The sequence below is a fragment of the Panicum hallii genome, chromosome 6 (assembly GCF_002211085.1).
Source record: "Panicum hallii strain FIL2 chromosome 6, PHallii_v3.1, whole genome shotgun sequence".
Taxonomy (NCBI): domain Eukaryota; kingdom Viridiplantae; phylum Streptophyta; class Magnoliopsida; order Poales; family Poaceae; genus Panicum; species Panicum hallii.
Window position 1 is genome coordinate 44156689 of NC_038047.1, and position 24850 is coordinate 44181538.

At 45.3% G+C, this 24850-nt stretch overlaps 4 protein-coding genes and 1 long non-coding RNA gene across 12 annotated transcripts; 3 read left to right on the plus strand and 2 right to left on the minus strand.

Moving 5' to 3' along the window:
- Positions 1 to 533: 533 nt before the first annotated feature.
- Positions 534 to 6245, minus strand: LOC112897637 (DNA polymerase zeta processivity subunit). Of its 4 annotated transcripts, none has more exons than XM_025965988.1 (6): positions 5874 to 6245; positions 2099 to 2223; positions 1936 to 2016; positions 1746 to 1858; positions 1222 to 1411; positions 534 to 1091 (listed from the first exon to the last, which is right to left on the minus strand). In XM_025965988.1, exons 2-6 carry the CDS (start codon positions 2124 to 2126, stop codon positions 886 to 888), a joined length of 618 nt encoding a protein of 205 aa, XP_025821773.1. In that variant the 5' UTR covers positions 2127 to 2223; positions 5874 to 6245; the 3' UTR covers positions 534 to 885. The 4 variants fall into 4 exon arrangements, with proteins under 4 accessions (XP_025821773.1, XP_025821772.1, XP_025821774.1 ...); XM_025965987.1 differs by having other exon boundaries at positions 2099 to 2273; XM_025965989.1 differs by lacking the exon at positions 5874 to 6245 and adding an exon at positions 3212 to 3340.
- Positions 6246 to 8361: 2116 nt separating this feature from the next.
- On the plus strand, positions 8362 to 13413 carry LOC112898573. Its single transcript, XR_003229855.1, has 3 exons — positions 8362 to 8854; positions 8986 to 9142; positions 13030 to 13413. It is a non-coding gene; the product is annotated as an uncharacterized LOC112898573 (long non-coding RNA).
- LOC112898572 (probable protein S-acyltransferase 7) lies at positions 9202 to 12709 on the minus strand. Of its 2 annotated transcripts, XM_025966907.1 has the most exons (6): positions 12269 to 12396; positions 11420 to 11435; positions 11253 to 11321; positions 10668 to 10964; positions 10147 to 10380; positions 9202 to 10035 (listed from the first exon to the last, which is right to left on the minus strand). In XM_025966907.1, exons 4-6 carry the CDS (start codon positions 10767 to 10769, stop codon positions 9592 to 9594), a joined length of 780 nt encoding a protein of 259 aa, XP_025822692.1. In that variant the 5' UTR covers positions 10770 to 10964; positions 11253 to 11321; positions 11420 to 11435; positions 12269 to 12396; the 3' UTR covers positions 9202 to 9591. The 2 variants fall into 2 exon arrangements, with proteins under 2 accessions (XP_025822692.1, XP_025822691.1); XM_025966906.1 differs by having other exon boundaries at positions 11253 to 11435; positions 12269 to 12709.
- Positions 13414 to 15162: 1749 nt separating the features above from the next.
- On the plus strand, positions 15163 to 16325 carry LOC112896808. The gene has a single exon (XM_025964939.1). The coding sequence runs from the start codon at positions 15507 to 15509 to the stop codon at positions 16077 to 16079; it is 573 nt and encodes a 190-aa protein (XP_025820724.1). The 5' UTR covers positions 15163 to 15506; the 3' UTR covers positions 16080 to 16325.
- A 395-nt stretch (positions 16326 to 16720) lies between these two features.
- Positions 16721 to 21882, plus strand: LOC112896807 (E3 ubiquitin-protein ligase RFI2-like). 4 transcript variants are annotated; one of them, XM_025964936.1, is made up of 7 exons: positions 16721 to 17010; positions 18392 to 18555; positions 19022 to 19080; positions 19866 to 19891; positions 19967 to 20188; positions 20261 to 20333; positions 21067 to 21882. In XM_025964936.1, the coding sequence occupies exons 1-7, from the start codon at positions 16857 to 16859 to the stop codon at positions 21581 to 21583; spliced, it is 1215 nt and encodes a 404-aa protein (XP_025820721.1). In that variant the 5' UTR covers positions 16721 to 16856; the 3' UTR covers positions 21584 to 21882. The 4 variants fall into 4 exon arrangements, with proteins under 4 accessions (XP_025820721.1, XP_025820722.1, XP_025820723.1 ...); XM_025964937.1 differs by having other exon boundaries at positions 19967 to 20143; positions 20225 to 20333; XM_025964938.1 differs by having other exon boundaries at positions 19967 to 20143.
- Positions 21883 to 24850: the final 2968 nt, after the last annotated feature.

Here is a 24850-nt window from a genome sequence, read left to right on the forward strand (position 1 = left end):
GACGAGTGACACCCACCAGCCTCGGATTCCGCTCTGCTTCCTGACGCCTGACGGTGTCTGAAACACGACATGCCCGTGCCGTGAGCTCGTCCTTTCGTCTTCGCTGCTCCCTGTCGTACCTGCCTGCATCAGGATTCAGGACTGGAGAAGAATGCACATCAGCACTTTTGCAGCAGCCAGCAGTACAGCACCATCCAAGCAGTTGGCTTTATTTTTCTTCCACAGAAGTTTGATCAGCCTAAGGGCCTGTTCGTTTTCTACTCTCTAAACTTTAGACCCGTCACATCAAGGAGAATCTTGCTATTTAGAAGTATTAAATAAAATCTGTTTATAAAACTTTTTGCACAGCTGGGTGCTAATTCGCGAGACAAATTTAATGAGCCTAATTAATCCATAATTTGCCACGGTGATGCTACAGTAATCATCTGCTAATCATGGACTAAAATACCTCATTAGATTCGTCTCGTGAATTAGCACTGGGGTTCTGCAATTAGTTTTATAATTAGACTTTATTTAATAATGATAAGATTCTCTTTGATGTGATCCCTCTAAACTTTAGATCCCAGGAAACGAACGCACCGTAGGCGATGGACACACACTAATACACCCTTCGCTTCAAGTTCCGCAGCTCAAATTTTCTCTCCAACGATACGTCTGAATCTACTGGGAGATGTACAGCGGGGGTTACATCTACTGTTATGAGCAGTCCTTGACATGGGGAAGTCTATCATCTCATCTGCCCTTGGTTCAGCCCAGGACGACCAGGAACTCTCCCAGTCACCCGCCCATCCCATGATTGCATCAACAGCCAGGAACTTCGCCCATTTTCTCTAGCCTGATGGTGATCTCAACAGAGAATGCACATAGCGCAGGCACAGGTTCCTGTTATGCCGCAGGGTTCTTTGGTTCCGTGGGGCTAGGGTGCTCCAGGTAAAGCTGCATCTTCAGAGGGTCACAGCTCACCGACTTGATGGGGGTGATATGGGGAGCCTGCATCCACAGCTTGGTGTCCGTGGGGATCCACAGCTGAGCTTCTCGGTCGCCATAGCCGGGGAGGGATCGGAAGTAGGCGGTGACCTCCCAGCTGCCATCTATCAGGATTCACAATACAACCATGTCACTCCTTAAGATCTCTCTTGCTAACATGGTTGGCTCTCACTGCTAGCCTTGAAATAGTAAAACAAGGAAGCCTAAAATAACGAGATGGAATAGAGAGAGAACCTGATGGAAGAGACTTGGTGACAGGTTCAGCAACAGTCAGTTTGATCAAGAAAGCGCGCAGCACAAATTCCAGGTCTGCCTCCTCTAACTTGGAACCGTATGATTGGTTTACTAAAAGCTTGAAGACAAACTTCTCTATTGGTACATGCTCCTTGTCATAGAAGATGACTACAACCCTCTCAACCAATCCCTGGATTGTTAAATAAAGAAATTAAGGTTATTGATACCTACAAATGTCAAAGTAGAGCTCACCAGGAATATTTCTACAATCTAGTATCAGAACATCAAGGATTATCAACACTGAAAGCTTCAATCAAGCTTAGCGTGGAACAATCAGTCAAAAGAGGAGACAACAAGTGATCCTAAAGAGAAGTCATTTTACTTCAAAACAAATTGTGATCTATCAGCTATCTACTTTAAGAACGCCTACCAAATAAACTCCCCTTGCAAGGTATTTAAATTATTGGTGCACTTAACTGCAGCAGGAGGAACAGTCAGTTAAAAAAGCGGGGGTTAAAACAAACCTTCTGTATGAAAGGGAGAAGACCAGTAGTCGTGGAGTGAATATAGCTAGCAAGTTCTGGATGCACTGCTTTCTGGACCACTACATTCATGTACCTTCTCCTCTCAAAGGCACCTATAGATACATTTGTTTAATCTAACAAAACCTTTCAAAGCGCAGCACTTAAATGCAAAAGGAAGAGGACTTCTTACGAGGAGGATAGAAGCCTTTGAGGAAGACAATGCAGCTGACAGCTACCTCAAGAAATTCCATGACCACTTGTGCTATTTGACCTATTTAAGTGAATTCAAGTAACTATTAAAACAGCAACCCCAGCTTTCAGAGAAACAGATAAGAAAACTAATCATAAGCAACCTTGAGGAGTTCGACTCCTCCGATCCATAACTCCGTTCAGGCGAATTCTTGAATTTCAGAACAAGTCAAAAACTTCTGTTAATCAGAGACTCCTGCTTGTTTATATTCCAGTGATTGGCACAGCCCTACAAGCCAGTGGACACATGATAAAGTTCCAAGCCACCAGATGGTTGTGCTGAGAAACAAAAATTCAGTTCTAAATCAAATATGGCCAATTAAACGAGCATGAGAAAAGGAACAGGAAACCAACGCAATGGACAGCTAGATGACAGCAGCATGCCAGCATAGCAGTGAACACTTGAGGCCATCGTGCTATAAGAGCCACAATTCTTATCAATACCACTACAGGATTTTTTTGGCTGACATAACATGTTATAGCAAACTGCAAAAGCATATATAGAAAATGGTTCTGAAAGGAAAGATTCGAAAACTGGAGGACAGGCAAAATCATACCGGTGTTTCTCTCATTAATGCTAACATTATATGTCCCCAAAACTTCTACTTATCGGTTAGCAGAAAGTTCAGATTTTGAAGTTTAATTTTAGTGAATTGTGATCCTACAGTAATTCCTGCAATATCTAGTTTCATGACTCATGAACGACATGACCTGCATATAATTTTCTAATCAAGCCAGCTCATATAATGATGGGTGAAACCGTTCACCATGTTCCAAGGATTCATAAATCAGATATAAGACTACAAGCGAGGAATAACTACCAATAAGAGCTTACTAAATAAATCCCATGGCACCTTTATAGGAGTATTAACCTCTAGTCCTCGCTCCTCAATGAAACACAATAAGGCATTTACGTTTGTCACAATAAACTTTAAACAGAAACAAAAAGGTGTGAATGTGATCTCTGTATATAAAATAGTTGATACTTTCAGATGTTGCAGAGAAAAAAATAGAGTCATAGTGCACACTGCACATTCAATTACATGCTAGTTTTTTTAGACCTAGGCTAACAGTATTTTTTTCCTTTTTCGGATGCTTCGGGAATTAATCCCAATGCTAGGAACACACCCTGAATTCTCAGACATTGCAAGGGACCCAAAAGCTAACCATCAAGAATTCTATTTGCGAAGTTAAAACATGAAAAATGAATTTCCTACCTCCCAGATAAATAAAAAAGTATAAGCATTTTTCCACTCCATCATATAAAATCATAGCATGGTACATTTGAAATCTGTCTATCTAGTTGCCACAAAAGTATCTTAACTTTCATATGACAAAGGACTCTGCTACTAATAGCTCATTGATCCCCAAAAGAATATTGTATATAGCTTCTGTCTCAAGGTGTGATTCATCTCCTGCAAAGAACTCATGCACACATCCGTCCACTTCAATGAAAGAGCAACCCGGCTGCTTACTCATCCTGATACCATCCATTGGTGTCCGCAACTTATTCACATCAACCCACCTTGATGTGGTAGCATAGACATTAGAAAGTAAAACATGTCCTGCACACTTTTTTGGCTCCAATTCTAGGATCCTTTCTGCTACATATTCTGCAAGTCCTACCTCTCCACAAGCTCTGCAGGCAAACAACAACGACCGCCATACTACCACATCTGGAGCAATAGGCATCTCTTTAATAAACTGTGATGCCTCTGCCAATAGTTTTGCACGGCCCAATAGATCAACCATGCATCCATAGTGTTCGATCCTTGGTGCAAGATTGTAGACCGTGGACATACGCTGAAAGTGATGGTACCCTTCTTCCAGTAACCCTCCATGGCTACAAGAAGTAAGGACACCCAAGAAAGTGATCTCACTTGGTATAACCTCACCCTCTCCTTCCATCTGAGCAAACAAATCTAGTGCTTTGCCACAGAGGCCATTAACAGCAAAGCCCATTATCATTGCTGTCCAAGAAAACACATCGCGCTTGGTCAATCCACTGAATATCTCATAAGCCTTTTTGATATCCCCACACTTTGAGTACATATCAATAAGTGAATTCTTCACAGAAAGCTCCTTTCCTAAACCATGAATATCACAATAAGCATGAACATAACATCCCAAGTCAAGTGCTCCCATTTGGGCACATGACGACACAACAGTAGCAATTGTCGCATCATCAGCCTTCATTCCAGAAATTTGCATGTCCCTAAAAAGCTCAACGGCCTCTTTAAACTTACCCAACTGTGTGTACCCAGAAATCATTGATGTCCAGCAAACCACATTTCTCTCGTGCATTCCATCAAACACCTTGCGGGCATCTTCAGCCAGTCCACACTTAGCATACATACTAATCAGAGAGGATCCCATATGACAGTTAATTCCAACCCCATTCACCACAACTAAAGCATGGCACAGTCTCCCAACCTTCACTGTGCTTGTCCTGGCAGATGCAACGAGCGCATTCAGCAGTGTGACATCATCCAGCCTAACTTGCTCCTTGGCCATTTCACCAAAAGCCTGCAATGCTTTATTAGGCATCCCGGCTCGTAGGTATCCAGAAATTATTGTGTTCCAAGAAACCACATCACAAGCTCCTTGGGGAGCAGAATCAAGAACTAGCCTTGCAGTAGCTGGATAGCTACATGATGAGTACATGTTGATAAGGGAATTAAGGACAAATGTATCAGAAACCAAGCCAAGTTTGACAGAAAGGGAATGAAGCTGGCCACCAACAGAAACAGATGGGAGGCGGGCAGTGGCAAAGAGAGCAATGTTGAGGGAATAGTTATCGAGGGTCATATATCCAGAGTGGCGGAGCAGGGAGAGGAAGGAGAGGGATAGAGATGGGACAGGCCCCAAGGAGAGAGATCGGAGGATGGAATGGACAAGGGGTGGCTTGAGGAAAAGACCTGAAACAATTGCACGAGAGAGTAAGAGGGGAATATGGCAATGGGAGAGACGTGGGATACATTTGTTTTCAGGGAAAGAGCTTTTTGCAATGTAGAAGGGTTTTGATTTCCCAAAAAATATTCGGGAAGCTGTGCTCATTAAAGACAATGGAGTCCACAAGTAAGAAATGGGGCAAAGTGGATCTGTCACTGCAGGCAAGCGATTGGAGGATATGGAAAACTGTTGTCCAACACTGAAACCTACATTCCAAAGTAACCTGACGTGAGACGGTGAGAGATCAATAGATCATATCTTGCTGAGTATCAAACTGTGGGCTATGTATCTATGTATCAGGACCGAGCACTCAAGTTCAATGCACAAGCAGGATTCTGCAATTTTTAGAGCTTAGCAATAATCAAGAGCAGTAGTTTGCAAGTGTGATGGTGTGGCATTCAGTGAGCTAGCATAATCTGGAATTTGGGAGACCCAGGGAAAATTCAGCTATTGAAACTTGAGGGGCAATGGGACACTGTTGACAACAGTCTCCACCACAGCATTCGCGCAACGAACATGGGGGCAGTGGTGTGGCCACAATGACCATCTGGGCATCCTGACTACTCTTTCCATGTCACCAAGAGTGATCACAATGTCAGCCTCAATGCTAAACGCAAAAGGGAGAAAATATTGTGTGAGAGAGCATTAGGCGTAGGCATGCGCTTATGTGATTAGACCTCTTCGCTGGTAACTTGTTGCGATGTTGCTCAGTTTGAGGTCAAAACTCAAAAAGCAGGCCACCAAGAATCGCTACTTTGACCGTAGCGAGGAGCCAGTGCCGAGGCTAGAATTTCATTGTTGGGTGTGCCCATTCGAGCTTCAAATTCGATATAAAAGTACAAAGGGTGCCAGATCACGATTCACATGTATTATCGGTTGCGAATTTGCAGTAAGCAACGGGACCAAAATAGGCAAAGGATATACTACCTTCTCTGCTGTTGGTTCGGCTGCTAGGCTGTCGTCTCCTCCTCGCCTGCGGCCACGTCGTCGTAGACGTGCAGGCGCAGCAGCCCGCGGCGGTTTGGCGGCTCCGCGCCTCCCGGTGCGCGTGCACACGGCCGCTTCAGCAGCGCAGCTCGGCGGCGAGGAGCAGAAAGCAACAGGCCCGCCGCGGTGCCGCCGGCTGCCCTCGTCCGTGGACTGGGATTCTAGGGTTCGAGAGGGCCAGATGGGATGGGGAATCGAACGCGAACGGCCGGAACGGGAGGCGCGGTCAGCCAGGCGGCGGCGGCGCAGTCGAGCCGGGAGAGGCGGAGCAGACTGGAGGTGGAGGAACACTTCCACGCACCATGTGGGCTGGAACGTTGAGGGCTTTGGGCCATTGGGCCCTCTCCTTGCGCTTATTAAGTTGCTCCTGATCCACAAGGCGGCCCATGTAGGCATGCCAGGGACAAATTTTCTGAACACAAATCACAGAATCTCTTGACTCTTGAGAGGGAAATCAACAAACTTTTGTCAGTTTTGCCAAAAAAAATATATATCTTTTTGTCAAGAACTTGGCCAATTTTCTGCGGTTACGTACACCAGTAAATCGTGGTGCCTCCACTATTAGTACTCGGCCTTGTCGACTTAAGAACAATTATCAGTTATGTATGAATATGTTTTTTTCTTTACACCAGAAACATCTCATGTAAGAGATCCTAAAATACCCAGGTGCCAGTTCACCCTATCTAACATTTTTCAGCTAGCAGCAATCAGAAGTTTACAAAACAAACCAAACCAAACCTCACACACTTTGACTTTCTTCGGCGATCGAATGTCTCATAAAATGGTTAATGATACAAAGAGGTACGCTCTTCTTCTGCCTCAAAGTCCTCCGCTTGGAGGCCTTTGAGGGAGAAGGAGAGAAAACTCCTTGAAGACCACTCCTTAGTCCTTCCTCTTCGCAGTTCTTGTCTGCGAGGAAACCATGGAAATGCGTGGGTTTATATAGGCCATAAAGGACATTAATAGATTCCGCATATCGGGTGAGTCATCTTGTGAAATTGCAGAGTTGTTCAGATTCTTCCACATCTTTTCCCTAGATGCACTTGCACTACCTGGAATCGTTTACTTTAGGAGCTTGGACTTTGGACAGCACCAAGGAACACTGGCATATATTGTCGAGAATAACTACTGAACATGGACATCGAGTTTCAGTGATCTGAAATGTGATGCTGAATTCCTCAATATAATGTTCCTTCAGAATTGCCTGTGAAACATGAATGCAATAAGAAATATATCAAACAGTACGGAGACTGCAAGATGATTATGTGTATGTTATGTTTTTACACGCGAATAAATTCTGCATCCAAAAACAACTAGTTCAGATTTTTTTTACGTGTATATATGTGGTGATACAAAAACTTATGAATGGTGGCACTTAGTAGACAGTATCTAGAAAGTAACGGCAGAAGATTTGGGTAAGATAGCTTCCGGATAGCCGCAGCATGAGGCATCCAAAAAAAAAATTCTGACCTTACCCTGATCATACTTTTGGAGATTCTGCCAAAGCTTCAGGCTGGTTGCTGTCACACAGTTGACCTAACCCTGGCAAGGAGAAAGAGCCAACAGAATACAAGATGAAGCAGAGCCTCGTGGCGCACAGAAAAGCTCATGAATCATGCCTTGTTTGACATTCTTCCGCACACTTGCATACTTCACGTGTCCGACAACAGCCACATACTGCAAGTTCCAGCTTCTTGCGCCAACGCCCTTGAGAAGCTGCATCAGATTATGGAAAAATACGTTATTGAAATTGCAGCTTGTAGCCTCGCAACTACCGCAAGGGTGAAGTCATTGTTTGAGTATCTGTAGCTTTTCAGGAGTGATTTCCATGCCATGCTTGTCTAGTCGAAGCTTACAAATTGCAGCGGAGAACTTGGGAGTTGTTTTCTTCTTCTCGATTTGCTCAGTTGACTGAAACGAAGTCTTTTCCGATGCATCTCCGGCCCCAGCTCGCCATGGCGGCAGGCGGCAGCATCCGACCGATCGGCCATGGACGCAAAGCGGAAACGAGCTACGGCGATGTGTTCAGGAGGGTTTGCATAGAGAAGATCGAACAAAGCGCATCCATTTACCCGGAAGCAATAGCGATTTCCCGGCGGATCAAACCGACACCGGCTCGTGCACGCAATGCTTGGGAGCTCGCCGGGGCCGGCGAGGCAGCGCCGCGGGACGACGACCCCGCCTCGTTCGCTTTGGAGTCCGAAGCGGGCGTATCCTGGTCGTCAGTTGCGGATCGGACGGTCCTCGGCTGCCCAGGGGTGGACGGTAAACGAAATACCGTCCACCCCGGACGGTAATTGGGATACCGTCCCCCCCCCCCCCCCCCCCCCCCCCCGGTCGCCGTGTCCGGCCGCAAGGCCGCCCGCCGGCGAGCCGAGAGCCCGCTCGCGAGGCAAGCAAGGGGAGAATGGTCTGGAGTAAACGCTAGGAGCGCCGGCGAGGCACCCACCGCTCCCTGCGTCGGCACCAGTCACCGCCGCTTCTGCCTGCCCAGTTCCGCGCGCGCAATGGGGGGCTGCAAGTGGCAGGCCGCCATGGCGTCCCGTCGCACGGTGTGCCGCGTCCAAGTCCGACATGACGCCGCGGTGGGTGCACAAGGCCGTGGCGCGGTGACCTTGGACGAGCGGGCGGACGCCTGCTGGTGTCAGGTTTTCTGGAAGGAGGGGTGTGGCTGTGGTGGGCCGTCGCGCCGCCGGGCGTGTCCGTGCTGACGTGCTGCGATGAGGTGCGAGGCGATGCATAGCTCGCCGCGGCGATAAAGGGGGCGCCGGAGCTTCAGGCTGACGAGAACGCGGCGGCGTCCACGCCGGACGTTGCGCCGTGGTGGATGCAGATGTCGACCGGGGGCCGCGGCGACGGTGAGGTGGGCGCCTGAACCTCAGGTTCAGCGGCATGGCATGCTCTGGCTCCTCTGCTTCGGGGTAAAGTGACTGAGCCATTGCAACTTCATCAGTAAGCAATGCATAGGGCATCAAATCTCGGAAACTATATGGTTGATTGTTTTTTTTATAAGAACATATGGTTGATTGTTGTGCTTCCCTTCCGTCATCAGATGGGTAGTTCCGTGCCTCGTGCATTGGTACATGAGGTGGGCGTGGCGCCATGGTGGATGCAGATGTCGACCGGGGGCGCGGCGATGGTGAGGTGGGCGCCTGAACCTCAGGTTCAGCGGCATGGCGTGCTCTCTGCTCTGTCTCCTCTGCTCCACGGTAAAGTGACCGAGCCATTGCAGCAACTTCATCCATAAGCCAATGCACAGGGTATCGAATCTCAGAAACTATTTGGTTGGCAAACAGAAGTGAGGAAATCTGATAGCAGGTTGATGTTACAAATTACAGCTTCAACAAAATCAGAAGCAACAATGCCACACCACACATACAACCACACATACAATACAACACATGGACCAAGAGTACATAGAACTAGCAGTATAAAATCATCCAAACCGAGTGCGGATTCATCATTCCTATGTCGTTAATGAACATCTATTACTTCTAAATGAAGTCTTGGCTGGAAATTTCAGCCAAATGAACTAACCAATGCCTGTCAAATTCATTCTACCATTTTGTCCTACTTCTTTTTCAACTTTCCAAACTTTTGCTGCCTAAGTTGAGGGATTGACAGAATGTTGGAGAGGGGCTTATGATAACGAAACTTTCTATGGACCATCATTTGTGCGTCGCTCAATCTTTTTCCTCTCACTGAGCCCACGTTCCATGCCAAACTCTTCTGCAAATGCCTCTATGTCAGATGAAATCTCAGAGCAGCCTTTTCGACCAACAAAATGCGGGGGTTCAGTGCCACATCTCTCCAGACCCATAGCACTGCCGATCTGGCTGTGCAAGTCTTCCAAGTCCTCCGCAGCCACAGCTTGCCTTTTCGTGCCCATCTCAAGGTCCACACTCATCTTGGGCGGACTTAGAACCCGTCCCATACTGAGGGATGTCGTGAAGGTAGCAGAATCCTCCTTAACTTTTGCTCTGAAATTGTTTTTTGAGCTGGGGATCCTTGAAAATAAGATGTCAATGAAATTCTGGGTCGCTCCAAGGTTGTAAGGATTTGTTTTCCGGTCGTAACGGTATCGGAAGTTCTCATAAGTAGTCTGCAAAAAGTTTTTTTTCATGAGATTTCAATATGCCAGCTTAGCTTGATCAATGCTCATAAACTGCAAAGCAGATTAACTGTTACTCCAGTTACTCAAGAATAGGCTAACCTGATTTGTAGAAATCAAATAGAGGTGGAATGAAGTCAATCCTCCTACAAACCACACAGCAATAAATGTGTATAGAATGAGAAATCCAGAGATAGGAGACTTCAAAAGGGCTCTACCAATTTTACATTCATGCATGTCCATAATTCTCTTGAGATTGACCCAGCAGAATGCAAACACATATATGCAGAGTAGGGTAGTTGAAGACACAAACATGAAGAAGAAACGGTAGTTCCTCTGCAAGAAAAGAGAATTCAAGGCATGATTAGTAACACCCACATTTAAAATCAAAATAATAACAGACCTATATCCCACACAACATTAAGAGAAAGCATATAACTGCATATATCTCATTCCCTGTTAGACTGGCGAGGGAACTGCTGCCTCAGCAATCTAAAAAGGTCTTATATTATTATCCAAAAAGTACCTCTACTATATGACCATAAGAATGATTACTTATCACTTCATTTCTTTCATCAGACAACATTATCCGATCCATTTTGTTGACACAACATTATACTTACCTTTCCAATGCACTGACCTACCCACGGACAGTGGTGATCAAAACGTTCTACACAGTTGTTGCAGATTGAGCAATGAGAGCACCTTGGTGGACGATACAGCATGCATGTATGGCAATATTTGACCTTGACCGAAACGCCATTGACAAGAACATCCCTTGTAAGTGGTAAACCTGTTGAACCATGTTGACCGCCAGGCCAATCTGGGGATTCACCAATGTCTTCAGGCTCTGGGGGGTGAGCGTTTCGAGGAACAATTCCAGGATCACGCCCAGATGTGAGAAGTAGAACAAGAAGAATCTGAAAAACAAGAACAGTATGTCAGTCATCTTGTCAACCTATTACCATGTTGCAGACACTACAATCATTCTATTCCAATATCTATATGCGTAATGGCTATGACCATTCTCTTTGATGCAACTACGGTATAACTTAACATGGTAGAAGCAATGCAGAAGATCACTCTTCCTAAAAGATGGCTACAAATTTCCCATGCATAATTCCACATTAAAAAAATCAGAAATATAGAAGAGAGAAAAGTATAGATTGGTGTGTAACAAAGTGATTGTTGATGGCGCCTAAACTTACACATGCCGTAAAGATGACAGCTACAGATGCCACCCAACCTCCAATTTGGCTCTGGAACTCATGACCAAGCTGTGGACAAACGGCGGCAGCAAAGAATATGACTGGGGTTACAATTAAACATACTGTGAGCACGAGTGACCTCACATCTGGCCCAAAGATAAGTCTACCTCCAAGGAAAAACAACTGCAATAACGCACAAAAGAAGAAAAGAGCATGAGCTTCATTCCGACACATGTTAAGAAGGTAGCACTTTGAAAAGTAAAGAATATGGGGTTTCCAAAATTAGATCTATCCTTTCAACTATTAAGTTAGTAGCCACTGCATTTCAACCCATGGTGAAGTTGTACATAATAGATTACAGAACAAACTAAGCCCATGTTGATGAGCTCTAGAATCTGTTTCTGCAAATAAACAACTCGCAATAGATGTATAAATCCATGAACATATGAGTACCCCCCCCCCTCCCACACCCACCCACCCAAAGGAGAACATATGGAATGTGAAACGTAGTAACAAACAGACAATATTCTAGATTGCAAAATGCAGATTCTACCTCAACCCAAACTTAGATTACATTTTTATAACTACTCTCAAATTTCAGTTTATCTCTCTCACTCACTCTATTTGTGTGGCGTAGCAAATCAACATCATATAGTCACCATCTTTGATGTGCTCCTACACTAGCTGTTTCAGTGAGGATAACAGCCCGTTAAAACAGGAACCACTTCTGCTACGCCAAAGGGCCAATAAAACACACATCAACAAACACTAACACCACTGCACTAGAATGTTTTCTGTAGCTTTTGGACGCGCACTTACTGCCACTACAGTTAATTCCAAAAAAAATATCAAGATTTCAACAGCCCAATGTCTCCATGTACTAACGCTGGTCAACAGAGAAAGAATTTTCCCCCTAATTCCTTGATCTTACTAAAATCAACAATTGGAAGTAGCCATGGCCCATCTTAAGGAAAATCGCAGAATCATAAACCAATCAGAGAGCAAGAAACCCTCACGTTGCTTCCTTTCCACGCCTGGTACACCCGCCGCGGCGGCGCGTCGACCTCCATGATCCGCCGGTTGGAATCCGAGAGCTGCGCCTTCCCCTGCATCCTCCCTCCCACAGCTCGACCCTCCCGCAGACTCCACAAAGGCAAGCTCCCTTTCACGCAAGTAGTTCCATTGCGCTCATGAGCCCCCAAGAACAAAGATTCCAGAGCCAGCCACTCCGCCGCCCGCAGGAACACGGAGGGCAGGCGGTTCTCGCGGATCAAACGGGCCCGCGAGGGACGGCGACTCCGCACCTTGAGAGAGTAGGCTCGGCGGCGGCGAGAGGGGAGCAAGGAGAGGATTACTGGGTGGGTGCGGAGAGGATCGATCGGAGGTGATGCCTCCTTTGGGATCCCAGCGGTGCTCGCTGAGAAGAAAGGAATAATTTTGGAGCTCTGAACTGGAGACTGAAGTGTTAAGTGTCACTTTCGTTATTAACCCCTAAGAACCAATTTATTTCAAACAAAGGCCCCTTTCCCTATTTAGGAAAAGTTACCGCGGTGTACAATTCATATAAATTCATTTGCCATCAAATATTGACATATTTTGTCTCCTGAAGAACAATCAACATCTTACTGATGCATATACTAGGGGAACAAAACACTAGATAAATATTTTTTTGAAAAATTAAACACTAGATCAATATTAAGTGCCTAAAATAGAGATTGTTATCTATCGCTTTTGTTCATCATGCATGTTTTTTCTTAGAGCCGTTTCATCCCTGCAGGCATGCAACAAAAGATAAAGGTGAAAGGCTGCAAACTTGCTTGCCATCATGAAGACATGAGCTCAGAGCAACATAAAAAACAAAAGATTTGAGATGGAAAGACAGTGAAGAAGCTTTCGTAGCTTGCCATCATCCAGTTTCTTAAGTTTAAAAGGATATAGTAAGTTGGAAGGTTGCAACAATTTTGTAGGAGGAGGGAGCAAACCTTGGTTGACTAGCCCAGCACCAATAGACAATGGTACCAACCAGTTCTTACTCAGTTGGAGTCGACCTCAGGAGACTTCTTTGTCTTCTTATTCAGTTCATTAGTCTGGTCCCATCGCTAATGAAATACTCCATACTCTGCGTTGGGGTGATATATGTTATTGAACATTTGGTGACACTCAAAGCCTATTTTATTCCTACTAGAACTTCCATTCCTCGCATGCATTTACATTTTTTTTAGTTTAAACACCCTTTAATTCAAACTCATGAAGTATGAATGAAACTAAAAACACGTACTCAAAGAAAGAAGAAAAGGGAAGGAAAAAAAAAAGCAGAGTCAAAAGTGTCATCAGTCCAAACTCCAAAGTGCTCTCCTCTTTCTTGCAACAAGTGCCGTGTTTATCGGCTAGTGGACTTGTGTGGTTCTATAAAGTAATGCTCGATGGAAAGGACAAAAGAAGGATTTCTGTCGATCCATGATGCCCTTCCAAGTCCTTGCCACTTGTTTTTCTCGGGTGAACTAGTTAAGGTTTTGCAAATGCAACGAGCTGTTGCAATGTTGCTCAAGCAATCGAGCAAAAGGGCGCCTGCTAGCCTAACCTTTTATCTCTTTTTTTCCAAGAATTAAATAAACAGGTCTGAAGATCTTCGAAACAACTGTACAATTATAGCTTTTTCTAGTAAAATGAATGCTCAATGTATAAATCTACTATTTGCAAGATCAAGAAAAAAGTAGATCATTCTGTTATTGTGAAAAGAAAGAAGAAGAAGAATTATACATACTTGGTAAATGGGGTTTGCAACCACTCCTTTTCATCCTTCTTCACCTTTTGAAAAGAAAGTATCATATCTCAAGCTACAAACCAACACGATTCAGAACTCTTTGTTGATTGCAAGCACAGATCGACAAGTAACTCATTTTCCCTTTTCACATGTGTCGATCTCTCCTTTCCTTTCCTTTCCTTTCCTTTCCTTTTGCGATCTGCGATGGAGCCAAATGGAGGATATATACGTACACATCACCATGTTAATCCAAGCTGGATCGTCTTCTCGCTACAAAGTACAGTAGCTAGGAATGGGATGTGCAGTAAAAATGTAGAGATCTGGCCTAGGACGAATCAATTAAACCTAAATGGACTTCTATTTATGACCGCAAGAAGTAGTCGTAAATGAGGTATGCGATTGTTGTAAATAAAAGTGAAATACACCACTGGTCCTCAAACTTGTTCGACTTTAGATCTCGAAATTATTAAGTTGCAGGGTCCAAAATCTTGCTAATAAGCAGTTCCCGCGCATCATTGCAGTACACACTGCTTTCTTAGCTTGATTGCAAGCATAGGTCCACAAGCAACTAACACCTCTCCCTTTTCTACGATCAACAACGTAGTCATCTGGAAGATGTGCCCATCACCAAGTTAATCCAAAGCTAGCCCAAATTAAGGCCTTCTTGCTAATGGAATTGACGATGCAGAATAATTATTGACCAACCACTCTAATACGACTCCGTTCGCCGCGTACAATGCAAATACGCGTGGCGACCCAACAAAGCGAAGCAGAAAGCTACAGCAAAAACACACAAATAAAGTAGGTGTTAGGCATGCGAGATATCTGCAGCTAGCATGGTAGAGATCGAGACGTAACACAGATGGTCGTCAGCATGGACCAACTCATGCTCATGACGCTAAGCTGCAGCAAAGGCATCGGCGATCGATCCAAGGGTGCGTCGTCTGGAGAGCATTGCACGACACCAACGACGCCGTCGACTGCGGTGTGATCGATTCAGTACTGATTCAGGTTCCTGTTCTGGTGTATCTGAATCACACGCCACTTTGCTCGGTTTGCCTAACAGATGACTCGCTCTCTGATGGAGACACATACATGCTTCTGCTTTTGCATATATCTAAGTTCGTTGCCATTTTGTCTTGCTATTTGGAGCCTCTTTTGCTTCATCATCAGTGTAATCTCCAAGGCTTTTCTTAGAACCCTAATAGTCATCCAATAGTTGCCTTTTGAGGTCCTCTTAACTTGAGCTTTGAGAAGCCCAGCTGCATGTAATACCTCCCTATCTTTTTCCATCTATAAAAAGGAGACCACGTTTAATTTTGAGCACCAGTTCGGACAAGGCACACACATGTATCTGCAGTGGCCGTGATCTCCTACTCCTACAAACCAAGATCATCGATCAGTGACTTCTTCTTGATTTCACCTCTCCCTGATCTTCTTTATTTGCGTTTCACCAATCCTCATCAGCTCACCGACCGAGACCAGCTGCCATGGAGAGCATTGGCAAGGCGGCCGAGTTCCTGAGGAAGGCGGTGGGCGCGCTGCGGGGGAAGGCCGCCGTGCTCCGCGCCCGCCTCCTCTTCCTCGCCTCGCTCCGCCGCAGGATGGCCGTGGTCGCCGGGATATCGCGCCACGTCCGCGCGCTCACGCCGCGCCAGGGCCAGGGCCGGGACAAGGCGGCGGCGCAGTGCCGCGGCACGCCCGTCGCGCCGGCGGAGGACGACGCGGACGTCGTCGGCCTCCCCGAGATGGCTCGCTTGTTCGAACAAGTGGCCAACGAGGACGGCGACGGCGGGTACGCCGAGTGGGCGCTCACGCTGCGCTCGCTGTTCGATGACGACGAGGACAGCGAGCGCCGTGCTGGCGCGTTGCCCGCCGTGGACGGGCTCGACGACGACGACGGCCAGGAGGAGGAGCCGTCGGTGATCAACGTCATCAGGAGCCGCCTGGAGGGCGACGGCCGGGAGTTCAGGATCGAGGACGAGATCGACCGCGCCGCCGACATGTACATCGCCAGGGTCCGCCGCCGGATCATGAACGCGCAGACGGCCGGAGCTTGCTGAATGAAGCCAGTGGCATCCAGTAGCAGCTAGTAGATCGTTAATTTCACATGCATACTACCTGAGATTTGAGTATTTGACCAAGCACTCCAGGCTTTCAGTTTGGTCCCTCCTCTTCAGTTGACCTTTGCACTGGAGTAACTAAATTAGCAATTTGGCTGAAAGCTGACTGTTGTATAAAAGGGATTATTTTTTATAGTAAGTTCATGTAAACCTATGTGGTTCAAAGCGAGTACATTTAATTTAAAACCTGTTTAAATATGGGTGATCATTTCTGGAACCTAAATGGTTTAGATAACATAGTAACTGCTTTTAGACGGTTAAAGAACAATATAGGACGGAATTATGTAATGTAAAATCGTGACATTCGATCGTACGTAAAAAAGACGTTGAATGGATAGATCCTGCGTACGCATTGTACCTTCAGCGAAAACCTAAAAATAAAACTTTTTTTTCTAAAAACAAGCCATGCCAAGTGTCTTCGATAAATAGGATTACACCATTTTACACGAATTTCACGCTCCAAGAACACATATCCAAATATTGCTTGGTAAAGTAAACGGCATAAAAAGCCAAATAATCACCATCCGATTTTCTTAATTACCATTTTGCCATCTTGCACCCCCCCCCCCCTTCCATTCCGTTCGGACACACCGTCCTCATTTCTCTCTCTGCCCCCCACCCTCCTCTCCCCTCCCCTCCCGTGCGAGCTCCCGCCCCCACCCCAGAGCGCCTCCGTCGCGAGAGAGGCAGCAGGCGGCTCGCCTGGGGGAGGCGTCGATGGATCTGGAGAGGTCGCCGCCGGCGTCGCCGGCGGAGGCGGCCGGTGGCGGGGGCGGGGGCGCGGCTTGTTCCATCTGCCTGGATCCGGTGCTCGCCCGCGGCGGGGGCCGCTCCGTCGCCAAGCTGCAATGCGGCCACGAGTTCCACCTAGGTCAGATTCCCTCGCGCCCCTGCTGCGCTGCGGTTTTTGCTCAACCGGATCTGCCTGGGATGGTCGCGTTGGTTCGGATACTGCAGATACGGCCGTAATTTGGCTTAAAAGAGGAGTTTTGGCGGGTTGAGTTCCAGAATTTCTTAGGGTATCACGGTGTGATTCAGACTTCAGATTTGAATTATGAGATATGCATATGTACATGCATGTCCGGATGATGGATGATGAATTGATGATGGGTCCGATGACGATAAGGGGGTGGGTGGGGTGGGTTGAAACTGCATGTATGGAATTACTAGTGCTGGGCTTTCAGAATTGGGGCCGCAGATCGAATTTAGCGGTAATTTGGGTTGGTTCACTACCTGTTGCCTTGCGGGTTCAGGCAACTTAGCTTAGTCGTTAGGTCTACAGTGGCTTTTGCCCCTGTGATAACATAGTAACGTGAAACATTTGTTGGATAGTTTTTGCTGCAAATATGCCAGCTTCAGGGCTTGCTGTTCCAATTCATTTCATGCCTTCATTGTGTTAAGAACCGAGTGCATCTGGTGAAAATGGGGCCCTCATTTAATTAACCGGTCTCATTTTGCATGTTTGGGATGATGCTTCGATGACCATTAGGGCGCTTCACCTTGTTTTCCATGCATTTAAAACTCCTCTGGTGGCGGTTCTAATCACTACTGGTCATTGAGTATTTTGCTACTTTCTGATCTGTTATTTACTTCTTTTACTGCGTATTCTTTATGTTTCTATTATGTTTGTTTTTCAATCGACTTAGGCTGTTTCAAAAACTGAACTGTTGCTTTGTGATACTTCACGTTTTATAGATGATGGGTTGGTTCCCTATGCAAGTCTTTTGATTTAAAATTTAATATGAAATAAATTCTGAATTTATTAGAAAGTTTGGTCAAATAATAAAATAACATATTTAGTTCAGGGATTAGTAATCTTAGATTTTAGTTCTCAGTTAAAAAATTATAGGCGCCTAATTCAAGATTTTCTCAATTTCTTTAACTGCTTGATTGATCTTGTAGTTTAACCAAGATAAGGTATACACACAGACCACATTGCTACATTTATAATTGAATGAACCTAATCATCTTCAAAATATCAACCACAACTTCACATCATGTAGCTAAGCAAGTGGATATTTTGCACTGACATCCAAAAGAAACCTTCAAATTATGCCTTCTCATTTTGTCGAGCACCTAAATTTAGTTGAACACTGGCATACTGCCAGCATAATTTTATTTTTGCATTAGTTTTTTTTTTCTATCTCAATGTTTCTGTCCCTTCATTCCTCTATCTGCCTGTGAATGCAAGCACCAAACTACATTATGATATCTTACTCAGATTGCTGAACCAAACAAGTTTTTTCTGCTAGACTGTATTGGATCTGCATTTAATGCAAAAGGAGCAATGCAATGCCCTAACTGTCGGAAGATTGAGAAAGGTCGCTGGCTTTATGCAAGCGGACACCGCCCTTCTGCTGATATTGATATGGGTGGCTGGGCGACTAGTGACAACTATGATATCACCTCTGACCTTGTAAGTGCTCATCTGAGAGCATTTTTAGGCCATACAAGTGTTAACATAATTTTCCTGTTATTTTTGCATCATGAAAAGTCATATCTTTTAGTTTGTAATTTGTATGTTATAGGCACTAGAGTAAGTGTTACCATGCTTCTGTAGTACAATATTATGCTGGCTTGGGGCATAGTTAGGCTGTGCAAAATCGACATGTGACCATAAATTTTCCCTATAATATTTTATTATTTGTTACGAAATCATAATCATTAGCAAGTGCTTTTAATACGAACCTAATGGTATCAATTTTGTGTTGGATAACTCATATATTAAGGAACTTGGGCAGTCAGACTACACCTTATAAAATGAACGGAGGGAGTATTGAATGTGCCGTGAAGATGCAGTTTTCAATTTTAGTACATCATCTTTGTCTGACATCATTTGATTTCTCTACTATTTCTCATTATCTTGTTGGATCTACTCACAGCCATTTGGGTTTCAGTGGTGCCCCTTTAGTGGATTCACCCAGCTAGCATCTGTGTTTGAGTAAGTACTTCTCTTTACCTTGGGTTGGATGGGTTTAGCATCATGTTTTTATTGTTTAAGAAGCGAGAATGAGGATTGTGCTATTCCTTTTAAACCTGAGTACCTATTTTGTCATATGGCATGTCAACGGATATTTAAAAGCACTTGTTCTTAGCTATCAGAAAGCAGCTATGAAAATTGAAAAGCCAAAAACATGCAAGATGAATTTAAACCTATGGCCTACTATCTGAAAGGTATAACCCTTAATTCCTTTGATGCTGCCATCAATGGTTCATGATGACGATTACTGCATTATGTTAGCTATATGACATGTCCCATGTTCCTTAGTACCATATGGAGTTTCCATACAGTAAGCATATCTTTTATGAATACATGCCATGGTTGGGGCCTTTATATTTGTAAAAGTAAAACTAGACCAACCTAGGAGGAACTTGGCAGCTTCGTATTAAGAAGAACTATGCACCCAAATTTGCCTCGACGAGGACTCGAAATTACGCTGTCTGGGCATATTTGGGTCTTCATTTATGATGAGTACATATATGCTTTTTGATTCCAGTGAGGCAGTACCTAAGTCCAATGTTGACTATCAGGATATTTTGTCCCCCCTGCGCTGTGTATTTCCATTCCATTTGTCTATGTATGGCATTTAGCTGTTAATACTGGATTACTATGTTTTGCTGAAAGACTTGTTTATTTCCTGGTGATACCATATATGGAACCTCAGGTTCTTAAAAAAATGTTTCATTTATTCAAGTTCTTAATTTAACTTATATTTTCTTTTGTAGGGAGCGTGAAGCTGAGCCAACTTCTTGTAAGAATTCAACTTAAATTTCAACCCTTTAAGGTTCTTTCTTTTTTACTGCATTGATATTTCCCTTTTATGAAGATCACACAATTGGAGATCACTCAAGTGCTGCAAGCAGTTCACTTGTTTGCCCATATCTTGCCCTGCGTGGTTTTCTTCATCCTGTGCATGTACCTTCTACTTCTAATTCTGGTGCTGAAAGCACTTCATTTCATCGGCATTCAACTGGCTTGGAAGGCCATGCAACTCCAGATTTGAGTAATGCTCAAGTTTTCCATGCTACCGAGTCAAGAAATCATGACAGTGAGCACAGACATTTGAGTAATCTTCCTGTATCAGGAATTCCTGATCATTCTATGGCTCCATTTGGTATAGGACTACCAAGATATGACACCAGCAGCCAACAGAGATCCAGATCATATGCGCGTCATCATCCCCTAATCCATAGGTATGCCCAGTTCATGAATCTGATTCTAAATAGGTTTGTATCATTTAAATATTGGATCGCTATATTCAGGCTGAAGCTAAAGTTTTTATCATTTGGGTAATTGGGATTTTTACTACATGATGCAATCTTATATATTCGAAAAGAGAGATTGCTACTTCTTTTGGCAGGATTATAGTAGAATTACCGAAATATGTTTTTTTACAAGGAATTACCGGAATATTTTGGAGTCAGCTGACCCCAACTAGATGCAACTCCGCCCCTGCCCATGTTTATACTTTCTACATAGACCCCATTTTATGCACAAAGGTACATATACTCCACCTCAAATAGGTGGTGCCTAATAATCGTGCCTATTAGTTGCTGCAACGAGGTCACTTGCCTCTCACACAATTGGCCTTGTAGTGCAGGGTGGTTGTTATACACAGGTAATCGGCACCGCTGTAATTAGTTTTCAGTTTGTGTGTGTTGGTGTGCGTTTTGCACCCTTCATTGTACCATATGCTTTCTTCTTAATGGAATGGCACGTAGTCGAGGAAAAAAAAAACTGCTGAAACCTAAATTATCCTGAAGTTCAGTTGCAAGCCCTGAAACCTGAAATTTTGATCTGTTTGATGGTTCCACTGGCTAATTCGAAAGCTCACTAAAATATTTGAGTGCTACAAATCTTTGCTGATTTTCTTCCGCTCTGTTAACTACATAATGCCGTATCTCTTACAATGTTTAAATACTACAGGCCAACACCTCGCAGTGGAAACAATTTGGTAGCACCCTTAGGGTCTGCTCCAGCTGTTGTGGCAGAGACTAGAGGCCATGGTCATGGTGCACGAGGCCATATGTACCAACAGTCGATGCACTCCTCTATGCAGAGCAGCCCATTCCCTCCTACCACTAGAAGGGTTAGGCCGAGGGCCTTGACAATTACATCTTTTATTGCAGCATCATCCTCAGCTGAGGTTGGAGGGCCCCATGGATTTTCAGCCCCTGGAGCTGTGAACAGGAGCATTCCTGATGCTGAGGGCATCACTAGACCCATGGACCGACCATATCCTTGGGGGCGAGAGGGCTTTGCACCGTTCCCTTGGATCCCTGCTGAAGGCGAGTCTCACTGGTGGGGCACCTTCAATCCTATGCAGAACCCGGCACATGGAAGTTTTACCAGAAGGCCTGCTGGTGAGCGGATGCCGCAGAGTCACCCAGAGAACGGCTATCCGCCTGTGCCTCCTCCCCAGAGGATGCCACCGTTCTTGTGATTAGTGAAGGCTATTCTGCAATTATTGTGTATAAAATTTATTTGATTCTAGACTTGAGAGAAGAGGGGAAGAAGATCAGCTGCGCTGCAGTGTCGAAACTGGTTGGTTAAAGGACCTGTATGATGTTTATGCCGCTGGTATTTTAGCGTTTTCGGTCCAGCAGCACTCAGGCTTTGTTGAGCGCTGTCCTAACTGATGCGTTGTTTCATTGAGCAGAATTATTTGAAAACATGAGCTAAACTGCATCTTTGGTCGCCATGAGTCGAGTGCAGCTATGAATACAAGACAGTGGGTATTCATCCGTGCGGTTCATCACAAATAAATCTTGTACTACTACTGAATGATCCATGTCCTGCAGAAGATGCGGAGATCTTGTTGATTTGCGGTGGCAGGGAACATGCGAATTCGTTGGAATCTTTGATGTTTAGGAGCACGATGCTGGAGACACCTGCAGGCTTTCCTAATTTTTTAACGTGAACGAGAATGTGTTCGGACAGCCTCGGATGCTGTGTCATGCAACAATCGTGTTGCGATTGTGATGGACCATATATCCAACCTATGAAACAACAAAATAACAAAATACTATATATACTCTCGTTAGTAACTATGCAATCCTATCATACACTGATGGAGGAATATCGAGGAATCCTGCACCTTTATTAACTTTGCTTTATCCGTCCGATCGAGCATTGCAAGTTTTGTCCTCTTCTCCTCGACATGTGATTTACTATATAAATTGCCTGCTAAACTTCTCCTGGATCACCAAAGCTCATCTCATCTGCCAATCCGCTCACTGCTAGCACATTCATCCATTCCTACGAACCAAGAAAAACAAGCAACAGTAGTCATTAACCATGGAGCCTTCAGGAAGGAATGCTAATCTCTCTGCAACGACCACTGCCGTCATCCTCCTGCTCGTCGTTGTGGCCGCAGGTACGCGCGTGAATTCAAGCCGCGTGCAGTGGTTCTTTCTTTAATTTACCCGTCAAGCTAATCGACGACCTAGCTTCTTGCTCTACTATTCAGAGATGGGGTGGGTCGGGGCGGCACGCGGCGCTTGCAGCTACCAGAGCCGCGCTTATCCAGGGTGGTGCATCAACGACCACTCCTGTGAGAGTATATGCAAGGCTGAAAACCAGGATAATATTGGCGGCGCGTGCGACGGCGACCCCAGTCTCTGCTATTGTCAGACGCAATGCCCGCCCTGATCTCATCAAGATTGCTGCTGCTGCTGCTGCGTTTTTTAGTTAGGGCTCCGATCAAGATTGCTTGGTCTTCGTACATGTAATAATATGTAATAAAGTCTGCCCGGTGTCGTACATGTACGGGTAGCATACTTGTGACAAATAAAACTGCTTGACTTGTGGATCAATTTGAAAGAATAAATTTGGTTTCTTCTTGGGCAGCTGAATCGAGTAGTCATTCCAAAAACCAAGCACATTACGTTGCCGCGGGCGTCAACAAGCAGCAAGCGTGTCATTTTAAAGGTCATGGAAGTACGACTGAATATTTTTTTATTCAAGTCTTGAGCAAAACCATTAGCCTTATTTTTTTTATTTTGATAACTTTCCTAACTTCTTTCTTTTTTCCCTATAACTTGACTGAGTATATCATTAAGAAGAGGAAGAGTTTACAAAGCATGAAGCCAATATGAATCGGCCCTATTAGCCATCATAAAAAGTTCAAATTTCTTAAATGCTCTGAAAAACTTGTTGCGCCCTTTAAGGCCTCCTCCAACGGTCTAGCTTAGAGCTAGCGGGGGCTGAGCTGGCATTCAATGTGGAGCGGAAAGAACGCAAAAAGAGCAAGTACTATAGCGCGCATGCGATCGCTTATCTCGAACGCTGCCCGACGCAACTCTCTCTCAGCGCACGAGGGTCGAAGCTCTGAAATCATCAACTCCACCGCACTGCACTGTACTCGTTCTCTCCCCACCATGTAAGCCGGCGACTTCGTTACTACAACTGGAGGAGGCCTAAGCCGCTGACTCAACTCCTGTCACCGTCAAAGCCACTTCCGTCACTTCTGTCACCCTGGCTTGCCGTAAGAAATCAGATTTTCGTGAAAATGACCACGATGCCCCTCTGACTAGTGGGCCCCAGCTACAGCATCCAAGCCTCCCCTTCACTCCTACTCCTAGGCCCACTCCCTCCCGGCCGGCCATCGCTCCTGTCCCGGCCGCCGTGCGGAGGCCAGCCTCTCTTCTCTAGCAGTTGCAAACGCCGAGGATGTGGAAACCCCAACCACGGCGCACGGTGCGCACGATGGGGAATAGTGGCACTGTGCTCAGCTCCGCCGAGAGCTGGGTGGTGGTGCCTTGGATCAGGTCGGGGCGCAGGAGGGGCCATCGGGGCTCCAGTACGGCAGTACGCAGAGGAGGGAGATGGAGAAGAGGAATTTGCTTGCGGTGGCTCATGGCGTTCACTGCAATGGGACCATGCGATTCATTACCTCCATAATTTGGATTGGAAATGGAAGCTGTAGTTGCTTGCTTGCGTGTAAGAGAAGCTGAGCAAGGTGATTGGTTGGGAGAGAGAACGACATGCTGCTGCTGGTGGACTCGTGGTGTGAGCTGCTGCTCCTCTGATTCGTGGTGGCTTGTAGCTGCTTGCTTGCCGATTCGAGAACCGGGGAGAAGAGGTACGGACAAAGCATATGTATGTGCTGACGCTCGTTTGGTATAAAAATACTATATATGCTCTCGTAAGTAAGTATGCAATCATATAATTTAAATCTATATATTCTCTCGTAAGTAACTATGCAATCATACACCGATGGAGGATTATTGAGGAATCCTGTAGCTTTATTAACTTTGCTTTGTCCGTGCGATCGAGCATTCTACTGGGCAAGTTTTTCTGTCCTCTTCGACATGTGATTTACTATACAAATTGCCTGCCAAACTACTCCTCGATCACTCGCTCATCTACCATCCGCTCACTGCTAGCACATTCATCAGTTCCTACGAATCAAGAAAAACAAGCAACAGTAGTCATTAACAATGGAGCCTTCACGAAGGAATACTAATCTCTCTGCAAGCACTGCAGTCATCCTCCTACTCATCATTGTGGCCGCAGGTATGTGAATTCAAGCCGCGTGGTTCTTTGATTTATCTGCCAAGCTAATCAACAACCTAGCTTCTTGCTCTATATTTAATCTATGTGCGTGTTCATGCATTATTCAGAGATGGGGTCGGTTGGGGCAAAACGTGCCGCTTGTAGCCACCTGAGCGGCAGCTATCCAGACTGGTGCATCAACGACCGCGCTTGT

What these genes read in the sequence shown, in the direction of transcription:
- LOC112898572 (XM_025966906.1), bottom strand. Translation starts at nt 12,364, where the DNA reads ATGCAGGGGAAGGCGCAGCTCTCGGATTCCAACCGGCGGATCATGGAG. An exon ending in TAGGTCAGTGCATTGGAAAG is followed by an intron (nt 10,381 to 10,667) that starts GTAAGTATAATG and finishes CTTTTCTTGCAG; the next exon opens with AGGAACTACCGTTTCTTCTT. An exon ending in ATTTGATTTCTACAAATCAG is followed by an intron (nt 10,036 to 10,146) that starts GTTAGCCTATTC and finishes AACTTTTTGCAG; the next exon opens with ACTACTTATGAGAACTTCCG.
- LOC112896807 (XM_025964935.1), top strand. Translation starts at nt 16,857, where the DNA reads ATGGATCTGGAGAGGTCGCCGCCGGCGTCGCCGGCGGAGGCGGCCGGT. An exon ending in TGAAGCTGAGCCAACTTCTT is followed by an intron (nt 19,892 to 19,966) that starts GTAAGAATTCAA and finishes CCTTTTATGAAG; the next exon opens with ATCACACAATTGGAGATCAC. An exon ending in CATCATCCCCTAATCCATAG is followed by an intron (nt 20,334 to 21,066) that starts GTATGCCCAGTT and finishes TAAATACTACAG; the next exon opens with GCCAACACCTCGCAGTGGAA.
- LOC112896808 (XM_025964939.1), top strand. Translation starts at nt 15,507, where the DNA reads ATGGAGAGCATTGGCAAGGCGGCCGAGTTCCTGAGGAAGGCGGTGGGC.
- LOC112897637 (XM_025965986.1), bottom strand. Translation starts at nt 5,051, where the DNA reads ATGAGCACAGCTTCCCGAATATTTTTTGGGAAATCAAAACCCTTCTAC.